General features: G+C 38.3%; 1 protein-coding gene across 1 annotated transcript in view; it reads right to left on the bottom strand.

The window, feature by feature from the left end:
- The window catches only part of TBX20 (T-box transcription factor 20), a 35,736-nt gene that overhangs the window by 4,162 nt on the left and 10,199 nt on the right, over window positions 1–21,375 (bottom strand). The window contains exons 5-6 of the mRNA XM_007523385.2: window positions 19,321–19,479; window positions 11,819–11,895 (exon numbers count right to left, since the gene is read on the bottom strand). Coding sequence (XP_007523447.1) covers window positions 11,819–11,895; window positions 19,321–19,479 — 236 coding nt within the window. The remainder of the gene's footprint in view (window positions 1–11,818; window positions 11,896–19,320; window positions 19,480–21,375) is intronic.

Raw genomic sequence — 21,375 nt, forward strand, 5'->3', positions numbered from 1 at the left:
GGTCTTACATAAAGGATGACATAATTGAATTACTGCCTTTTAAGTGATTGAAACAGTAGGGCCTATCAGACCCATCACTTTGAAGATGTTACAAAAAATAGACAGCCCATGTTGTTTACTTTATGTCTAAGCCTTGGTTCTAGCAGAGTAAAAAGTGCAAGAATCTGTTTAGTTTGGAAGCCCACTGGGAGTATTTCTAAAATACTGTACCCTAAAAAATAAGGTCTGACTCGCCCACTGAGTTCAGTGATCTGTACTGTAAGGTAGAACACCCTGTTGTGCTTGAGTTCTACTGTTTAGTTCTAGTGTCTACAGAGACACTAGTTTTAGTAGAATTACTTTGGATTTAATAGACATATAAAACAGGTACCGACATGGAAGTTCAGCTTTTTTAAAAAAAAAAATGTAAACTTAAATAATTTTTCTAGGCAAAACAAATAAAAATATCACCACCCAAGAGATCTTTAAAAGGACGCTTCTAATTACTTTATAACTATCCACTCCTCGAATAATCTGCACATGACGGCACAACTATACCCACAGGTGAGCAAGGTAGGGCTTAGCTACAAAGATTTTTTTTCTGATCCTGAAAATGTACTTTTTTCTCTAACCTACCACAGGAAGATAAGAAACTGTACTCGTGTAACAACAGCTGTCTTGCAAAACTTTTTTTTATATTTATTTTTATTTATTCCCTTTGGTTGCCCTTGTTGTTTTGATGTTATAGTTATTATTGTTGTCATCGTTGTTGGATAGGACAGAGAGAAATGGAGAGAGGAGGGGAAAGACAGAGAGGGGGAGAGAAAGATAAGACACCTGCAGACTTGCTTCACGACCTGTGAAGCGACTCCCCTGCAGGTGGGGAGCCAGGGCTGGAACTGGGATTCTTATGCTGGTCCTTGCGCTTTGCACCACCTGCGCTTAACCCGCTGCGCTACAGCCCAACTCCCCAAAACGTTCTTTTTTTATCTTTATTTTGTTTTATTTTACTTATTATTGGATAGAGTCAGAGAGAAGTTGAGATAGAGAGAAAAAGATAGAGCAGAGAGGTAGAAAAAGAGACGAGCAGCCCTGCTGTTCACCACTTGTGAAGTTTTTCCCCTGCAGGTGGGGACCAGGGGTTTGAACCCTAGGTCCTTGTGCACTGGAATGTGTGCGCTCAACCAGGTATACCACCGCCTGGCCCTCAAAATGTTCTTAACTAGTGAAGTTATGTGGCAGGGTTGCACAAACTCTAGTTAAGTTTTACCAACAAGGACACAGGTTTGAGTCCCCAGTCCCCACCTGCAGTGGGAAAGCTTTGTTGAGTGGTGAAACAGTGTTGTAGGTGTCTCTGCACCTGCCTCTGTCTCTCTCTCTCTCTCTCCCTCCCTCTCTCTCTCTCCCGCTCTCTCTCACTCTATTATCTATCTACCTATCTCCTCTTTCTTTCTCAACTTTTGGCTGTTTCTATCAAATAAACAAAAAAATGTTTTAAATACAGATGGGGAGTCGGGCAGTAGCGCAGCGGGTTGAGCGCACGTGGCACAAGGACCGGCATAATGATCCTGGTTCGAGCCCTGGCTCCCCACCTGCAGGTGTGTCGTTTCACAGGCAGTGAAGCAGGTCTGCAGGTGTCTATTTTTCTCTCCCCCTCCTCTCTCTATTTCTCTCTGTCCTATCCAACAGCAACGACATCAACAACAATAACTATAACAGTAATAAAAAAACAAGGGCAACAAAAGAGAAAATAAATAATAATTTTAAAATATTAAAAATATATATAGAAAATCTGTATTGGTAACTAGTATATATACATGTGTCTGATAAATGCCTAAAAAAAAACCCACCAAAATTATATCTTCTGTTGTTGTTGTTGCTGAATGTCTTCCTTAAGCTGTTTATATAATCATTTTAGATGACATTGAGACTTCCAGTTGCTATATCTTATCATATTTATTGAAGCTATCCTATAATAATCATCACAGAGAAAAACAAATACAACTTAAATCTTCCAATTTGAATTTTAACTTCCTCTCCTAAATATAGATCTGGGAAAATTTTATTCAGGACAAAATACCAAATCAATTATGATTTATAGAAAATTTAAAAAATGTTTAAAGCTATTCTTATTCTGACTTTAGTTTGACCTGCCAAGCAAAACGGCTTTTATGCAAGTATGAAAGTTCTTACAGTATCTACTTGCACTGGATATTATTTTGTTTTTATTGTGGTGCCAGGACCTTGCATGTATGATATCACTGCTGAGCAGCCTCTCCAGGGACAGGTTTTTAATTCTCTGTTTTAGAGAGAAGTGGTAGGAGAGACAGACACACCACAACACTGCTCCACCATTCACTGAGCTCCATGCTGTTCATGGTGCTGTCTGGTGCCAGGGCTCAAGCCTAGGGTTTTAGGCATGATAAGAAGCACACTCTCCCAGGTAAGCTAATTCCTAGTCACTGACTATTGATATTTTTTTCCTTTCCTAAGAACCGCTGTGTTCAGATTCCTTATCGTATCTATGCTTTGATTTCTTCTGTAAAAATCAGGTTACAAAAAAAAAAAAAAAAAAGTTTGCAATAGTTGGTGAGCTTGGTTGAATAATCTCTAATATTATGGGTCTAATGACGTGTGAATCTATAAATACATATATAAAAATTAAAACAGCTATTATGAAAGTCTAATTCTAATAAATTGCAAAGAACCCTGAGCTCTACCCCTAAATCAACTTAGTATATGATTCTACACAAACTGCTTGCTCACTTTGGGTCCTTTGCTGTCTCACTGGAATAATGAGAAAATAACTCCCAATTATTACCATGGCCTAAAAATGATCACTTCCTAGAAAGCTAACTTTGGGGGCCAGGTGGTGGTGCACCTGGTTAACTGCATACACTGCACTGCACAAAGACCCAGGCTCAATCCCCTGGTCCCCACCTGCAGGGGGAAAGCTTCACAAGTGGTGAAGCTGGGATGCAGGTGTCTCTCTCTCTCTTTCTCCTTCTCTATCTCCAACTCACTTCTCAATTTCTCTCTGTTTCTATCCAATAATAAATAAAATAAAATATAAATATAAAAAAGAAAGTTGAGTGGGGGAGATAGAATAGTGGTTGTGCAAACAGACTCTCATGCCTGAGGCTCCAAAGTCCCAGGTTCAATCCTCTGTACCACCATAAACAAGAGCTGAGCAGTGCTCTAGTCTCAGTCTCTCTCTCAAAAATAAAATAAATAAAATTTTAAAAAAGAAAGTTAACTTTGTATTTCCTTTGGAAGTTAAATATAAAATTCAAGGGCAGTGGTCCAGGAGATGGCACACTGGATAAAGCATTGGACTCTCAAGCAGGAGGTCCCGAGTTCAACCCCCAGCAGCACATGTACCAGGGTGATGTCTGGTTCCTTCTCTCTCTCCTCCTATTTTTCTCATTAATAAATAAAGACAAAAAACAAAATGGACAGCAGTATTTTAACAAAATAAAATGCGAGGGCACACTTGATTGTATGTAAGATAATTTTTTTTCTTCAGTCTTAACCTGTATTTAAGAAATAACGCGTGGCTGGAGAGAGAGCTCACCGGGCAGGGCGTGTGCCTTTCCGTGAGCACAGCCTGAGGCTGCGTCTCAACACCACATGCAAGGTGCCATGGCACCGGATGAAGCTTCAGTGCTGTAATGTCTTTCCCACCCTCTTTTGTCCTCTCTAGCAAAAAAAAAAAAAAAAAGAAAGAAAGAAAGAGACCTGGAAGTAATGAGATCATGCATATATGCATCCCCAGCACCACAAAAAAAAAAAAGGGAAGGAAAATGCATACTAATAACTTATTTATATATATATTCTTAACATTTTTATTAGAGGAATCAATGGTTTATAGTCAACACATACTAACAATAGCAAGGCTACTGTTATTAGCTTTTGTCATTTGCTACTTCAGTGTTTAAACAACACTACGAAGTAGGTTACTTTTAATATAGTGAATGAGCTTAACATGCAGGATTTTGTTTTTGTTGCTGTTATATGCTTCATTGGGATGATGCTTTGGTTTTATTACATAATTCGCTTTGGAAGAGTTTTCATAACATTTGCATATATTTATACTTCTAAAAGGTTATGGGAATGAGCAAATTATTATGAGCCATAACAATGTTGCTATTTATTAAACTGAGTTGAATTTATTTCTTTTCAGAGCCAGTTCAGCTCTCAAACTAGGGGACACACACATATTGTATTTAAATGTATATATTATATGTCATGTTATACACAAAATATATATAATAATCTCCTTTGCTTAAATCTACACTACTGGTTAACTTCTTTTTTTTTAATTTCTTTTAATTTTATTACATAACAACAAGGGCAACAAAAGGGAATAAATAAATATTTTTTAAAAATTAAAAAAAAACTAATTGTGCTCCAAGCTAATTTTGTTTATGAATAAGATCACTGATTTTCATATTAGTTTTGCATGTTGCAATGTGCTGTTTGTGTAATTTTTTTCAACCATTTAAAAATGTGGAGATCCTCCTTAACTTGTGGTAGTTACCAAACAGGTGGCAGTCAACAGTGTGTCAACTCCTGGCCCGTCCTGTTTGCCTGATTGGAGATAGGCCCCACAGGCCCTTCTCTACTCCTAATTAAAACCTTACTTCCCCAAAGCTCTTCAAGGTAACCAAGAATTTTGACAGGATCTAGCACCATATGTCATCATGCAAAGTCGAGAAAGCTTCCATAAACCGAACTTTAGTAAATTTCCCCAAACACTTACTGCCCATGTCTTGACGTAGATAAAATTCCTATAAATTCCCATCATATTAGATTTACTCCCCCACTCCCCACCCAGGTTTCCTTCCTCCTATAAACTAGTAGAGTGTCTTTACGTTCTGAGCAAAAAGGCTTGACTTCCACTGGGCCTGTGCCCAAATTTCATGTGTCTGAAAGTTTTATTCAAAGCCGGGGAATTTAATACATTTTATAGAGTCTCAGTATGAATTCCAAACCAGTATGATGAAATAAGCCAATGTACTTAATTTTCTGTCCTACTGAAATGACAAGATCAGAAGAAACAAGGGGGGAGGAGGCTGGGTGGTGGCGCACCAGGTTAAGTGCACAAAGTGCAAAGCTCAAGGATCCACGCAAGAATCCCGGTTCAAGCCCCGGCACCCCATCTGCAAGGGGGTGTCGCTTCTCTCCCTCTCCCTCTCCCTGTCTTCCCTTCCTCTCTCAATTTTTCTCTGTCCTAATCAACAATACCAATAACAACAACAACGGGGGGAGGTGGAGGGTGGGGGTTGAGAGGCCGCCAGGAGCAGTGGATTCGCAGTGCAGGGACTGAGCCTCAGTGATAACCCCCCCAAAAAAAGGAGGCAAAAAAAAAAAGAGGAAAAAGAAAAGAGAAAGAAACAGGGGGAGCACAGTGGAGAGACAGTATAATAGTTATTCAAAAAGGCTGTGATGGCCTGAGGCACCAAAGCTCCAAGCTTCCGTTCCTGGCACCACTGTAAGGCAGAGTTGAACAATGCCCAAGTAAAAAACAATAAATATATATTAAAAAATAATAATAAACAAGGTGAATTCAATAAGAAGAATGTAAGAAGTACTACAGTTAAGAATTTAGAATGTGGGAGTCGGGCGGTAGCGCGGCGCAATGCACAAGGACCAGCTTAAGGATCCCGGTTCGAGCCCCCGGCTCCCCACCTGCAGGGGAGTCGCTTCACAGGCGGTGAAGCAGGTCTGCAGGTGTCTGTCTTTCTCTCCCCCTCTCTGTCTTCCTCCTTTCTCCATTTCTCTCTGTCCTAGCCAACAACATCAATAATAACTACAACAATACAACAACAAAGGGAATAAATAAATATAAAAAATGAAAAAAAAAAGAATTTAGAATGTATTATAGAGGTAATTATAAATAAGTAAGGACAGTAGGGGTAGTGCAGCGAGTTAAGCACACGAAAAAGCACAAGGACCAGCATAAGGACCCCAGTTCGAGCCCCCGGCTCCCTACCTGCAGGGGGGGTCACTTTACAGGCAGTGAAGCAGGTCTGCAAGTGTCTGTCTTTCTCTCCCCCTCTCTGTCTTCCCCTCCTCTCTCCATCTCTCTTTGTCCTATCCAACAACGACAACATCAATAACAACAACAATAATAACTATGACAATAAAACAAGGGCAACAAAAAGGAATAAATACAAATGATATTTTTAAAATGGGTTATTATTTAAATAAAATACTGAAAGTTCTAAAGTGCTAGGAAATCTACAGTTGAATATATAATGATACAATTTTGGAGTTGGAAATGCCTTTTTTAGATAGGAAATCATGGAAAAGCATAATATACCTAGTGATTAAATTTTCTATTTATCAAAACAAAAGGAAGTTGCTATTCAAACTTGCTATATGATTCTAACATATATCAACAATAAAATACTAATACTCTAAATACATTTTTTAAAAAGGAGCTTAGCAGTGGCACACCCAATAAAGCACACACGATCAAGTGTGAAGTCCTGGGCTCCAGGTCTAGTTCCTCCTTGTTGGGAGGATGCTTCACCAACAGTGGAGAAGTGCTACAAGTGTCTTTCCTTCTCTGTGCTCCTCTGTTTCTTCTCCTCCTCCCTCTCCCTCCCCTTTTCTCTTCTCTCCTATCAAAGAAAAAAGATAAGTGAGTGGGTGGGGGTGGAAGACCTGGAAGATGCACATTGGATAAAGCCTTGGACTCAAAAGCATGAGGCCTTGAGTTCAATTCCTGGCATCCCATGTACCACAGTGATACTCTAGTGCTCTCTCTTCAAGAAATAAATGAGCTGTGCAATTATGCTGGTACCAAAACCCAGTAATAACCCTGGTAGCAAATAAATAACACATAAGTAACTTTTATAACTACAATGGAAAATGAAAAAATAAAATGCAAGAAGCATAGGTACAAACTGTCTTACAAGAAAATACAAACTCGGCTCCCCACCTGCAGGAGAGTCGCTTCACAGGAGGTGAAGCAGGTCTGCAGGTGTCTGTCTTTCTCTCCTCCTCTCTGTCTTTCCTTCCTCTCTCCATTTCTCTCTGTCCTATCCAACAACAACGACATCATAAAAACAATAACTACAACAACAACAAACACGGGCAACAAAAGGGCCAATAAATATAAAAAATTTAAAAAATAAAATAAAAACTTTCACCCATCCAATTGGCAAAGATATAAAGATGATGATCAGATTCAACAAGAGTAGAAAGAAAGGATGCTCTTGGTCATAACATAGACAGTCTTTTTGAGGTAAACATGGCAATGTACATGAAAAGCCCTAAAAGTATGACCATGTTTCCAATCAGATGAGAAACTGAGACCAGGCAAGAGCAAAGAAAGAGAGCAGAATATACACCGCCAGAGGCTCGCAGTGTTTGCTATAGGTACAGACTTTCTGTTTGGGATCACGGAAACATTCTGGAAGTGGACAATAAGAATGGCTGCACAACACTGAAATATACTTAATGCAACTCACTTGTACACTTAGAAATAGTTAAAAATAGACTATGTTACACATACGTCAGATCAATTATTTTATATAGTTTCATTATGTGACCTTAAATATTTACTGAACTATTTTTCCTTTATTGAATATTTAGGTTTTCCCAAATTTCTAATAATTAAAAATATATATCATTTGATTCAACATTTTAATTTTTTAATATTTATTTATTTACTCCCTTATGTTGCCATTGCTGTTTTGTTGTTGTTATTGATGTCATCGCTGTTAAGACAGAGAGAAATGGAGAGAGGAGTGGAAGACAGAGATGGGGAGAGAAAGACAGACACCCACAGACTTGCTTCACAGCTTGTGAAGCAACTTCCCTGCAGGTGGGGAGTCGGGGGCTCAAACCGGGATCCTTATGCTGGTCCTTGTGCTTTGCATCACGTGCACTTAACCCACTGCGCTACCACCTGACTCCCTATTTTAATTATTTTACTATTTTCCATATGATGAATATGTGTAAAGGCATATATTTCTCCTGCCACTGTTTATAATAACAAAAATTAAGAAACCTATGTGAACTAATATAGTATATATCTAAATAAATGTGTATGGTTGTAACAGAATATTATTGGGTTGTTGGAAAAGTCATGGTGCATTTTTGCATAGGAAAACACAGGAAAGAAGTCCTGACTTTTGTGATAACCCACTATGTGGTCACTACTTTCTGCACCTCATAGAGAATTCTGGTCCATACTCCCAAAGGGGGAGAAATGTTAGGGAAAGATGACTAAAGGTCTCTGAATTCCAATTTCCAATTCCATCAGGACCCTGAGACAGGAGAAGAGAAAAAGAGAAGGACATTTGGAAGTATTAAGAGGTGTAGGCGTGACTTAGAAAGGAAGGGAAGGCAGGACCATAGAAAAAATGGGCGAGGGAGTCCAGAGGTAGCGTATCGGGTTGAGCGCACGTGGCGCAAAGTACAAGGACCCGGCGTGAGGATCCCGGTTTGAGCCCCTGGTTCCCCACCTGCAGGGGAGTCGCTTCACAGGCGGTGAAGCAGGTCTGCAGGTGTCTGTCTTTCTCTCCCCCTCTCTGTCTTTCCTCTCCTCTCTCCATTTCTCTCTGTCCTATCCAGCAACAACGACATCAACAATAATAGCTGCAACAACAATAAAAAAAAAAAGGGCAACAAGAAGGAAATAAATAAATATTTAAAAAACTTATAAAAACAAAAATAAAAAATAAAAATGGGCAAAACTACATAAATATATAAACACAGCTAGATACAGAAATAACAGACAACCCGTATCTATGATCTTGGGAGAACTATGCAGCTTCCAATGGGGGAATGGGAACACAGAACTTTGGTGGTCGTAAAGATAGGGGATTATAGCCCTGTTGTCTTATAATTTTTAAAATCAATATTAAGTCACTCAGGAAATGCTAACTAAACAGAAAGATGACCCATTAAGCATGTAAAACCTTTAAGGATATGAATGAAACCTAGTAACATGAGAACAAGGAAATTGCAATGCCTTTTCAAGTGTTCCAGAAGTGTGCAATTCTAGAAGGCATAATATTCTGAGTTTAGAGGCATAAGGAAAACATTGACTCTAGTAGATATTTCTGTTACTTTTAGGGGTCCCTCACAGTAGTTGTAAATCTGAAACAGGAAACTTGAAACCATTAAGGTCACATATTTATAACATCATATTCAATTAAGTTAGAAAAGTGCAATTTCTGTCATCATGTCATAAAAAGATGTGTTTTTCTCTCAGATCTCCTATAAAGAAAAGCTCCCTATATTGTTACAGATAGGGCTGTTTTCAATCAGTTACAAGGAGAAATTCAATTACTAGATGGTTTAGTGCAGTAACTGACTCCAGACTAATTTCATTTCTCTAGGTCTCTAAAGATCAATTGATCTGATTTGTCCCATCCCTGAAGGCTGTTTAGGAAAAAATCAGACTTAAATACCTGGAAATGTAATCCAAAACCCTGGGCAATTTCACACTACTTAGGTCATCTTGTAAACTTTCAACTAGTCACATCAGCTGCTCTCATGGCCCCCAGACCACTGAGAGCTGCTTAGCTTCATGGGCTTATGAGTGATCTTCCCACATCAGGATGTTTATTTAATAAGTGGGAAATGTAGTTGCATGCATCATCAAATCTGTCATTTTAAAGCACAGTTCCAGATGTGCAACTAAGGATCTACTTTTACTCTAGGACTGTCAAAATTACCCTTAGGGTAAAAGGTGCACTCATCTACGAGGAGAGACTTAAAGTTATCTTACACTATCAGACCTACAAAGTGCTTTCAAAACTGCCTTCTTTCTTGGGTCTCATAATTAAACTAGGAAAGAGCAGTGTTTTTCTCTCCATTTTCTAGATGAGAAACAGAATCAATGGCTGGGTGATTTCCTAGGCTCACTCAGCCTATAAAGGGAGAGCTAGAATTCTATGCTAAACTTTAAGAAATATTTTATTGAGAATTAATGGTTCACAGCACAGTTGTTGACAAATGGGTATAATTTCTCATCTTCCCAAGATAGGTGTCTGCCAAATACTCTCACCCCCAATTCAGGTCCTCTCCAACCTTCATGCACCAGGACCTCAAACGCGTACCTCCCTTCCCTAGAGTGCTTTGGACCAATATTCCACACCTAGTTCAAGTCTTACTTTGTGTTTTTCCTTTCTGTCTTGTTAAGTTCCACCTATGAGTAGGATCATCTGGCATGCATCATTCTCTTTTTAGCTTATCTCACTGAACATGATTCCTTCAAGCTCCACTCAAGATGAAGCAAAAGAGATCACTTCCACTTCCCAACCTACGCTGCTCACTCTAATAGGACATACATTGTAACACACAAAACATCTGCCTGTGGAATACCGCCCTCACTTCCAACTTACACTTGACTGAAACTGAGGGAATCACTCACTGATTATAATCCTGTCTGAATCAGACCAGAGTCACTGGTACTCTGGAAACCCGACCTACGAAAGGTTATGGCCGAATGACAGCAGCCTTTGTGTAAAGGGTGGTCGCACTTGTTACCAGTGCTGGCACCACAATTTTGCTCACTTGTGTCTCACGACTTGTCTGTTCACTTGGCTTCTTTTTGCATTTTGCAATTTTCAAACATAAGCTCGAATTTCCCTCTCTGAACTCAACTGCTTGTCATGTTCCCAAACTAATGAACCTTTCTCTTAGTACTCAAATATCACAGTCCCTGCCTCTCCTGTTGCCATTATATCTGTGACCCCAAATCAAAATGACTTGCTCATACTCTGTGGTTATAAAAGCACTAGGAAGACCAGTCAGCTGTTGCAAAGTAGTGTAACTGGCCCTTAATTTGGGTTGCCAGGACAGTTTGAGCAGAAGTGGTGAGACCAGATTTAACCATGTGATGATTAATGAAAAGTGGAGCAGTTGGCAGGGAAACCACAAAGAAAAAGGTCTAGAGACAAGCCAGAAGCGTGGTGGCAAGGGTTCCTCTATCTGTCAATAATGGCTTCAGGCCGTAGGAAGAATTACGTACAGAAGATGAGCAACATCTAGCATAAAATGGGATCTAGTACAAAGCAGAGTTACTATAGTTGATAACACTATTTGTGTAGCTAAAGTTTGCTGAAAACAGAATTTCAAAAAAAAAAAAATGAAAAGAATAGGGACAGAAAGTGGCATAATATATTTGAGACACAAATAATCAGGCCAAAAATGACAATCATGTAATTTTTTGATAATCATACTAGACAAACTGTGGATATCAATATAGTTATTATATTCACTTAGACAATCTCACACCACATTAACCACTTCTTAATTAAACAGAAAAAGTGGAGATTACATGCACATGATTGTCACTTATATTTTTAAAGGCCCCGTGATGTGAAATGTCTTCTGTTAAATATAAGCAATTCACAGCAAGAATAAAATTATGTGTCCTTAATTAAATTAAATCCCCTTGTTTCAAATTCTAATGACCCTTATTAGTTACTTGCACTTCGGGAGGCAAAAAACGCTATCAACATGAGATTTCCCTGTGGGTTGTCACTAAAGACAGGGACCTCAGTATCATCAAGAGGACCCAGTTTTCTATAAGAATGAAATCCTAGTTTTTACAGCTGAATAAATGTCCTAGTCAGAGCCACCACTTCCCTCAAATACTGAACACGGAATAGATTCAGTTGCAGAAGCTGTCAAAGTTTAATCTGTTACATATCTATAATCAAGGGCAAAGAACTGAAATCTATCTACAGCAAGGTTTTATTTCTTTGACATTGAAAGGAGTTTGTTCTTGCAAACTTGCTCTTCTATTTATCCTATCTGAACAACAACAACAACAACACAACAACAAAAGTAAACAGAGAATTCTCATTACCTCTCAATGTCAGTGAGCCTGGAAGAGTCCCGGAATCCTTTGGCAAAAGGGTTACTATCTATTTTCAGCTTGGTTATCTGGAAAGGGAAAAAGTGGGCACGAAACAGTATTACTTATGGGGTCAAGGAAGGAAGATCAGAAACACAGAGTTTGTTCATCTATATGGCACCTCATGAATGTCTTACTGTCTCTCAGTCTCATGAAAAGGGTGGAGAAATTCATAGGAGGAAGAGACCATAGCTCTGCCCATGGCTGGCTGTGGCTTCAGAGAGGACACACCAGAGGACAGGCTGGTTCTTGAGAACAGACTGGACTGGAGGTCAGTGAAGACAGAAGATGAATAGTGTGGTGTCAGCATGAAACTGTGGGCAGAGAGGCTGCAGTTGACAGTGGAGGTAATGGGGTGAGCTCTCCACAGAGAGCTATCAAAAATGTCAGCATTGGTGAATTAGAGTAAGAATGACACTTCATAATACAAGTCCTCTATGACTAAACTCAGATGTAATAAACCCAGGAAACAAGCAGAATGGCCTAAAGAAGGCACTATGAATTGTCTAATCAAATATTTATTACTTAAGCCTGGATATGCTCCTCCCTTAACCCCTACCTCATAGCCCTCAATCATTTTATCTACTCAAGTAACTACACAAAAGAAGTTAAGATATATCTCCTAATCTCTTCTGACAACATCGGCATTATTGCCACTCCTTGATAATCTTTTTTCTTTTTCTTACATTTTAAAAACCTTTTTATTATTGTATAGAGACAGAAATTGAGAGGGGAGGAGGAGGAGAAAGATATGCTCCTCCCTTAACCCCTACCTCATAGCCCTCAATCATTTTATCTACTCAAGTAACTACACAAAAGAAGTTAAGATATATCTCCTAATCTCTTCTGACAACATCGGCATTATTGCCACCCCTTGATAATCTTTTTTCTTTTTCTTACATTTTAAAAACCTTTTTATTATTGTATAGAGACAGAAATTGAGAGGGGAGGAGGAGGAGGAGGAGAAAGAGAAGGAGGAGAGAGAGAGGAGGAGAGAGAGACAGTCACCTGCAGCTCTGCTTCACCACACCTGAAGCTTTCCCCCTACAGGTCGGGACCAGGGGCTTGAACTCAAGTCCTTGCACACTGAAATGTGTATGCTTAACCAGGTGTGCCACCACCTGACCCAGTAATCTTCAGAAGAAAAAAAGGTATATAAGTGGCCAAGAGATATACTGGTAAAACATATATATCAACTAAAAGACGATTATTATCTCTGTGACAAGCTTTATTAGAATCATCAAACAAATAAATGCAGTAAAACTCAAGGCTAACTTAGATCCCAGTAAAATCCTAGGTGTGTTTCCTCCCCAACTTGAGGCCAGATCCCATAGACCAATTTGAATACAATAAATGACACTCAGTGCTTTAACATCTGGGAGAAAACCCAAGCTTGACAGATAAAAGAAGAGACTACAGTAGAAGCTGGAAAAAGGGAAAAGACTGGCTCACTGCATGTGGTCTCTTTGGTCCTACCAGGCCACCCCATCACCTGCGGCCCTAGTCAGGAAATCCCAGGGTTCCCCCTAACGATGAACTTTTGATCTACTTTATCATCTTCATCATCGTTTTGACTATTGTATTTATTGTTCTTTTCATTACCAAAATAGAAAGACTGTTGGCTCAGAATGTGATGTTTATAGAGTTGGGACAGAATTGTCAGTCTCTGAGCTGTCTAGCTTGCTTTTAGGAATCTAATTCCACTGTCATAATTTTGAAGAAAGAATTCAGTCAACATTTTTCAAGTTTCCATGCAATTTTCTTTCATTACAGAATTTTCTACTTTATATATTTTTTTCTTTAGCAATTCTTTCATAATCCTCCAGGATTATTTATGGTTACTCTTTTTCTTTACATCTTAATACAATCCCACATTAAGGAAAGCTTTTAAAATAATGCAAGGGGCTCTCCAACACCTAGATTTACCAGTCGGTTGCTGAAATAATCTCCCTCTAATGTGCTAGTTACAAAAGAACCATTTTATCTAGTTCCAGGGAAAATAATAATTTTTTGAAGCTGAAGAAAAAAAAGCTGAATGGTTCCCTCATCTCTAAAGTTATAAGGAGGCTCTGATTAACACTATAACCTTGAGCAGTACTTTTGAATTAGGAAGTAGCATCTCAAGGACTGTGGGTTAAGCTTCTTAATGTTATGCTCACTATGGCATCATTAACTCTAAATCTCATAGGATATCAACAAAATCACCCCAGAAATATCTGCTGTAAGAATAAGTAACTTGAAAAGATTTCACCTTTTTTTTTTCCATTTATACTCTAGGTAAAACTATTTTTGAGCTGACATTAATTTCATTTTATTTTGTTCTAATTTTAAGATAAAATGTTTTCAAAGGCAGAATTAACAACAGTTTTAATTTTTCTTTTATTATATTTTATGTCTACCACATCCTTGGTGATGTGTGGTGCCTGCAGGCTTAGTCTACTGCTCCTAATTACAATTTCTTTCACTCCCTCCCTCACTTCCTTTTCCCTCCCTCCCTTCCTTCTTCCCTTCCTTTTGTTCTTTCTTTCTTATCCCCTTCTCTTTTGATAGGATAGAGAGAAAGTAAGAGAGGAGGGAGAGAGAAGGATAGAGAGAGGAGATGGGAGAAGGAGAAAGAGAGAGAGATAACTGCAGACCTACTCCACCACTCATGAAGCTTCCTCCTGCAGTTAGGGACTGAGGGCTCGAATCCTCATCTTTGCGCATGGTTCACATGCACACTCAACCCCATCAGGAAGTTTTTAAAAAGAGCAGGCATGGATTTTGTTCCCATATATACAAAAATGAAAATCAATTAATTATACAAAAAAATGCATTTCTGACTATATAGTTTTTTTAAATGGGATTTGGGATAACAGAAAATATCACAGCTTGAGAACTAATGAAAGAAGAAAGGGTCTGAATCACATAGTATTTTTAGCTGGGTGTCATTTTGCTTGCTCCCCTACAATAAATGCAGCCTCATAAGAGCAGCAAAGATGCTACAGAAAAGCTTAAAAATAAATAGTTAAGTACCAGGGCGGGCTGGTGGCACACCTGGTTGTGTGCACGTGTTTCAGTGCACAAGGGCTGGTTTTGAGGCCCTTGTCCCCACCTGTAGGGGGAAAGCTTTATGAGTGGTGAAGCAGGGCTGTAGGTGTCTCTCTGTCTCTCTCCTTCTCTATCAACCCTCCCTTCTCGATTTCTGGCTGTCTCTATCCAATTAATAAAGAAAGATAATAAAGAGAACATAAAAAAACAGTTAACTACCACTATTAACACTATGTAGAAAAATCCATGTGCAATCACAAGTATCACTTTGTTAAAATCCAAAAACAAATTTTAAAATCAGCACTCATTTTTTGGTTTACTTTATGAAGAGAAATCATAAGTGAGGACAGTAGTATGTGCTTAGGAAATCTTGAGGATTAATATATATAGAAATAGCTGGTTAAGTCAAACCAAACTACACTCGGTTTTTTTCATGTATTTACTTACTTTTACAGAACACAGAAAAATGATTTATTGCCTATCCTAAAAAAAAAAAAAAAAAAGAAAGAAAGAAAGAAAAAGATTCAGTCTTTGTAGTGTAGATCTCTCTATATGTTTGCATGTATAATTAGAGGGCAGACACCAGCCAGAAGGGAACCTTTTCCAGTGGTTATTATTCCTCATGACATCATTGGACTTTGATGCCAGCTGGGATTCTCAGCCACAAGGTAAAATTGGCCCTCAGAGACCAATTCTCCCATTATCAGGGGAAGATCTGTGCAAAGGCATTTGAAAATGAAACCTGACCTACACTTCAACTCTACAACAACAGCCTGCCTGCTGCAAAACAATGTGACCTTTAAATCTTACAGTTTAAAATAGTTTGTTGAAAGTGTAATGCATTTAGCGTTTATTTAATAATGTAAAGAAATGTTAATTGTTTCCTTGCAAAAACCACAGAAATAGTAACCAAAAAAGGGGGGGTATGTGTCATTTCCATTACTTCTAAATAAAACTACTGGCTATAATAAGTGAGTAGCATTTCCACAAATTCTATTTAAAAGTTTAGCTTAACTTGTAATAGATACAAAAGTAACTATATAGCTAAAGTTTGAGATATAGGTCCCGAACTTTTAAATCTTATTATTCCTTTCTTCTTCCTGTGCTTTGTGCAAAAAATCTATAATATGTACTAAAAACACATTTATTCCCCACTTATTGATTTTACCATATTTTGCTATAGAAAAATCAGTACACAAAGATGGAGTAGTGCTGAAAAAGTAATAAATATGAAAAGAACTAGAAAGAAGGCAAGAATAATTTTAGTAAGTTTTATGGAACTGATGAAAATACTAACTTCCAAAGTGATTTATTCATTTAACATGTTTACTGAATAACTGATATATGAATTTTTATTTGTCTGGGCAAGGTAGATAGCATAATGGTTATGCAAAGAGACTCTCATGCCTGAGGCTCCAAAGTCCCGGGTTCAAACCCCTGCACCACCATAAGCCAGAGCTGAGCAGTGCTCGGGTAAAAAAATTAAAATTTTTTTTTTAATTTTTATTTGTCTTCTAAGATTTATAAATGAGATGCAAAACGTGCCTAGTAGTTAATCAAAACAAAACTGTATTTACCGTTGACTTTAAGCCATTAATCCCCCAATAAAGAATAAATAAATAAATAAACAAAATACCATTGCTCCTTTCTCATATTCCTATAAGAGTAAGTGAGAAACTAACTTGACATGATACAGGATGCACCGTAAACAACCAAACATTATCTATTATATTACATAATAGATATATAACTCTTCGGGTTATCATTACATAACATGGCCTGCCAACCTTTGTTCAGGATTGTTTTTGTTTTTCCTCTTCAACTAAACCTAAGGCCTTATACAAAGGAACTTCCTTTACTTATGCTTTGTCTAAAGTATTCACTAAAAAAAAAAATGCAGTTTACTTATTCTTGCCATGGTTCTCTTATATAGAAAATTCTGAGGGGCCAGGTGGTGACACACCTGGTTGAATGCACACATTACAGTGCACACTCACCCAGGTTCAAACTCCCAACCCCCAAACCCCAACCTGCAGGGGGAAAGCTTCATAAGTGGTAAAGCAGTGCTACCACTGTCTCTCTCCCTTGCTATTTTCCTCTCCCTTCTTGATTTTTCTGTCTCTACCCAAATAAGATGTTAAAAAAAAAAAAGTTTGGTTTTTTTGGTATTTATTTATTCCCTTTTGTTGCCCTTGTTGTTTTATTGTTGTAGTTATTATTGTTGTTGTTACTGATGTCGTTGTTAGATAAGACAGAGAGAAATGGAGAGAGGAGGGGAAGACAGAGAGGGGAAGAGAAAGACAGACACCTGCAGACCTACTTCACCGCCTGTGAAGTGACTCCCCTGCAGGTGGGGAGTCGGAGGCTCGAACGGGATTCTTCCGCCGGTCCTTGTGCTTTGCGCCACCTGCGCTTAACCCACTGCGCTACTGCCCGACTCCCAAAAATGTTTTTTTTATAAAAGCCATAAAGTATCTATATGACAGGTTTCTACATAGTTCTTAAATATCAACAGGATTTTTTGTTTTACTATAAATTCAATATTTCATTGCATGAAAACTATAAATTCAACAAGAATTGTGAATTTATTATTTCAGAAATATTTTTTTGATTTATTTATTAATGAGAAAGATAGGAGGAGAGAGAAAGAACCAGACCTCACTCTGGCACATGTGCTGCTGGAGATCGAACTCAGGACCTCCTGCTTAAGAGTCCAAAGCTTTATCACTGCGCCACCTACCAGACCACCAGAAATATTTTCTAAACTTATGATACTTAGATTACTTGTACCCTCAGATAAATTAAAAATGAGATTGCTGGTATCAGTGTTCCAGATTCTCAGAGAAATAGTATGTGTTTCAGCCCTCTCTTAAGTTTCAATCTACTCAGATTTCTAACTTGGATATTCTAAGTTTCCACTCTCGTGATATTGGGCTGTTGGATAAGGCCTGAGGTATTTTTCTATGCAAAACCCCAATGTTATCTAGGAAATAATTGTAAAGTTGCAATACCTTGGTTATGCATTAATATGATTAATAAGATGACATTTATGCACATGCTTATCTCATTAACTATATCACTAGCACTTTCAAAACTCCCAGGTTCAATACATAGCACCACCATAACCCTGAGCTGATCAATGCTCTGTTCTCTTTCCATCTCTATATCTTTTTCAAACACCCGAAAATCCCTAATTTCATCTGCTCTGTTCCTACCTTTGGGTTCCTGTTTATTAAACAATTTGTCCTGCTTTACATCTTACCACCTTTCAGCCACTAAGTTACAGATGCTACCATGATGCCATCCTGACCTCTCCGGCCAGACAAACTCACCAATGTGTTTTGGAGCCCCACCTCTCCAGAACCCTGCCCCACTAGGGAAAGGGAAAGACATGCTAGGAGTATGCATCCACCTGCCAACATCCAGGGCCAGTGCAGAAGCCAGACCTCCCACCTTCTGCACCCCATAAAGAATGTTGGTCCATCCTCCCAGAGGGATAAAAAATAAGGAAGCTTCCAATAGATGGGATGTGACAGGGAACTCTGTTGGTGGGAACTATATGGAATTGTGCCCCTGTTATCTTACAATCTTGTTAATCATTATTCAATCACTAATAAAAAATAAAAAGTAAATAAATAAAATATATTTTGAAAATATTTTTTTAAATGGTGTGTTGTACCAAAGGAAAAGACACTGGGGTGGGGTGGAGGGTTCAGGTCCTGAAGCAGGATGGCAGAGGAGGACCTAGTAGAGGTTAAATTGTTATGTGGAAAACTGAGAAATGTTATGCATGTACAAACTATTGTGTTTTGCTGTCAACTGTAACCCATTAATCCCCCAATAAAGAAATTTTAAAAAAACTACTACAAAAAAATAATAACCCAAATGATGATGAATTCACCTTGGATAACACAGATATAGTCTAACAGTAGTCAAATTCCCTGGTCATAGGGTATCTTACTCATTCCAAAGACATGTGTGTGCAAGGCAACTCATTTGCACTTGTGGCAACTTAAAAATGCTTTGATTAACTCCTAGTTCTGGTTTGTAGGTAAGGAGAATGGCAGCTACAACAGCAAAGTGAACTCTGCTCAAAGTTGTACACAAATTATAGGTTCTTATTCCTTACATATAGACATTGACTGCACCACCTAGCCATACCTCTGAGTTCTTTTTCCTTCTTTGTAGGGCTACCTGAGTTTTCAACTTCATATTTTTGGCTGGCGACTCAAAAACATATCACCCCTTTTCCGGACTCAGAGTCGTCTATCAGGAAGTACTCCAGATTTATTCAATTAGAATATAACAATATCAAATAGATGAGTATCAGAACAAAAGGAGAATAATAGTCCTTGCTACCCATAACGGATCAAATAAAAGCAAAGGCACAAAGTGCTCAAGAGACTATACACAAGCAAACTCACCAGCTGATTCTGGTAGGCAGTCACCGCAGTAAAGACTGTCTCTGGAAAAATGAATGTCCTGAATTCTTCAGACTTCAGATTAAGCAATGAGGCTGTGTGGTCTTTCTTCTTAATGATGTGTACCCGTGGCTGATACTTATGCATTGAGTTCAAAATTATCTACAGCAAAGAGTTGGGAAATACTGAATTTTAGATACATGTCTAAACAAGTCAAATAATGGCAAGGCCAGAAAAACAAAACAAAAACAACAAAAACAAAAATCCTAAGATCTACCATTTCTTAATTTAACTCTAAGATTAAGATGTTTTCTTCTTCCTTCTCCTTCCCCCCATGCCCCTCCTCTCCTTCCTCTCCTTCTCTTTCTTTCTTTCTATCATTCATTCTTTTTTCCATGAGGCTTACTGCTGGCTGCAATAAGTCCACTGTTCCTGGTAGCTTTTAATTTTCCTTCCTTTCTTTTCTTATAGCAACAGAGAGGAAGAGAGAGTGGCAAGACACCTGCAACACTGTTGCAACAATCATGAAGCATAATCCTTGACTTACAGATAATATCAGATACTTTATACATTTTAAAGCCCTCCCCCCATCAACGGAAATATCTTAAGAAGTTTAAACAAAAAGAAGAGGTTATTTATGCCTACAAATCTTTAAAGATCAAGATTTAAAGATATCCTTTCCAGTAAATAAAATAGTAGACAGCTGTTACCCTATTTCCAATACGCCAATCGTACCATAGGGGAATGCCCAGTTAGCCTCGCTACTTTGACCTGGTCATGATAAACAAGGTCTTGTGTGAGCAAATAGATAGTAGCAATATTAGAAGTGATTTGTTGCGTTCTAGGTTCAATCTCAAACTTTTGAAACCATGTCTAAAACTCCCTGGCTTATTATCTACTTAGAACCATCTTTTTGAAGCAGTTTCAAAATGCTTTTTCAAAATTATATAGATAGTAAAAGTTAAAACTTTAAGGTAGTAGCAGTCCTCATAAGAGGTATAAATGAGAGAGTATATCAGAATGTCTATGCTAATGAAAATACCAATGGGTTTTCTGGCCAATAGTAGCATAAAAAGAAACAGTATTCTCCTCATGCAAAAAAATATATATATGATGGGGCCAGGCAGTGGTGCACCTGGTTAAGCGCACATTACAGTGCTCAAGGATGCAGGTTCAAGCCGCTGGTCCCCACCTGCAGGGGGAAAGCTTCACAAGTGGTGAAGTAGGGCTACAGCAGTCTCTCCTTCTCTGTCCTTCTCTATCTCCTCTTCCCCTCTCAATTTCTCTTTGTCTCTGACCAAATAAACATATTAAAATATTAAATAATAAATATTAAATAAAAATTTTAAAAAATTTCTAGAAAAAGAAATATGCAAGCTTATCTGAAGTTTTCTTAGAATAAAATCTAGAACAGATTTATGTAAATTTCCACTTAAGAGCACAAACAGTAAGTGATTAGGTGTTGTCCACCCAGGAATGTGCACATTATCATGAACAGAGGCCAGGGTTTGTCCTTCTGTAGGATGATGGAATAGGACTGCAGTGCTTCTCTTTCTGTCTGTCTTTCTCCCTGTCTCTAAATCTGTCTCTCACCTTCTCTAAAGAGAAAGAAAAAGACATTGAATGCCAGGTGAAGTGGAATCAGTATGCAAGCACTGAGACCCAGCAATAATCCTGGTGGAAAAAAAAAATAAACCAATGAAAACAAAATAAAGCCAATTAAAAAGCAATGAATATTAATAAGCACGAATAAAATCACAGAGAGTTCTTTGGAAATGATCCATATCAAATGTGTAAAGTCCTGTGCCAGTGACTGTTTTTCCTAACCACTGATAATAGTTCACAATTTAAACCTTTCTGTTTACCGATTATGAACTCTTCACTGTCACACAATCAAAGTGCTTTGTTTGGGGGTGTAAGAGACAGGTCACTCAATAAAGCATGTGCCTTACCAAACATGAGGTCCTGGGATTTAGCCCTGATATCATCTGAGAATATCTTAGATAATATCTGCTGAACTCCACGGGTGGTAGAGCTATGCTGAGGTATCACCTCTCT

Source organism: Erinaceus europaeus, chromosome 8 (assembly GCF_950295315.1).
Source record: "Erinaceus europaeus chromosome 8, mEriEur2.1, whole genome shotgun sequence".
In the NCBI taxonomy this organism is placed as follows: domain Eukaryota; kingdom Metazoa; phylum Chordata; class Mammalia; order Eulipotyphla; family Erinaceidae; genus Erinaceus; species Erinaceus europaeus.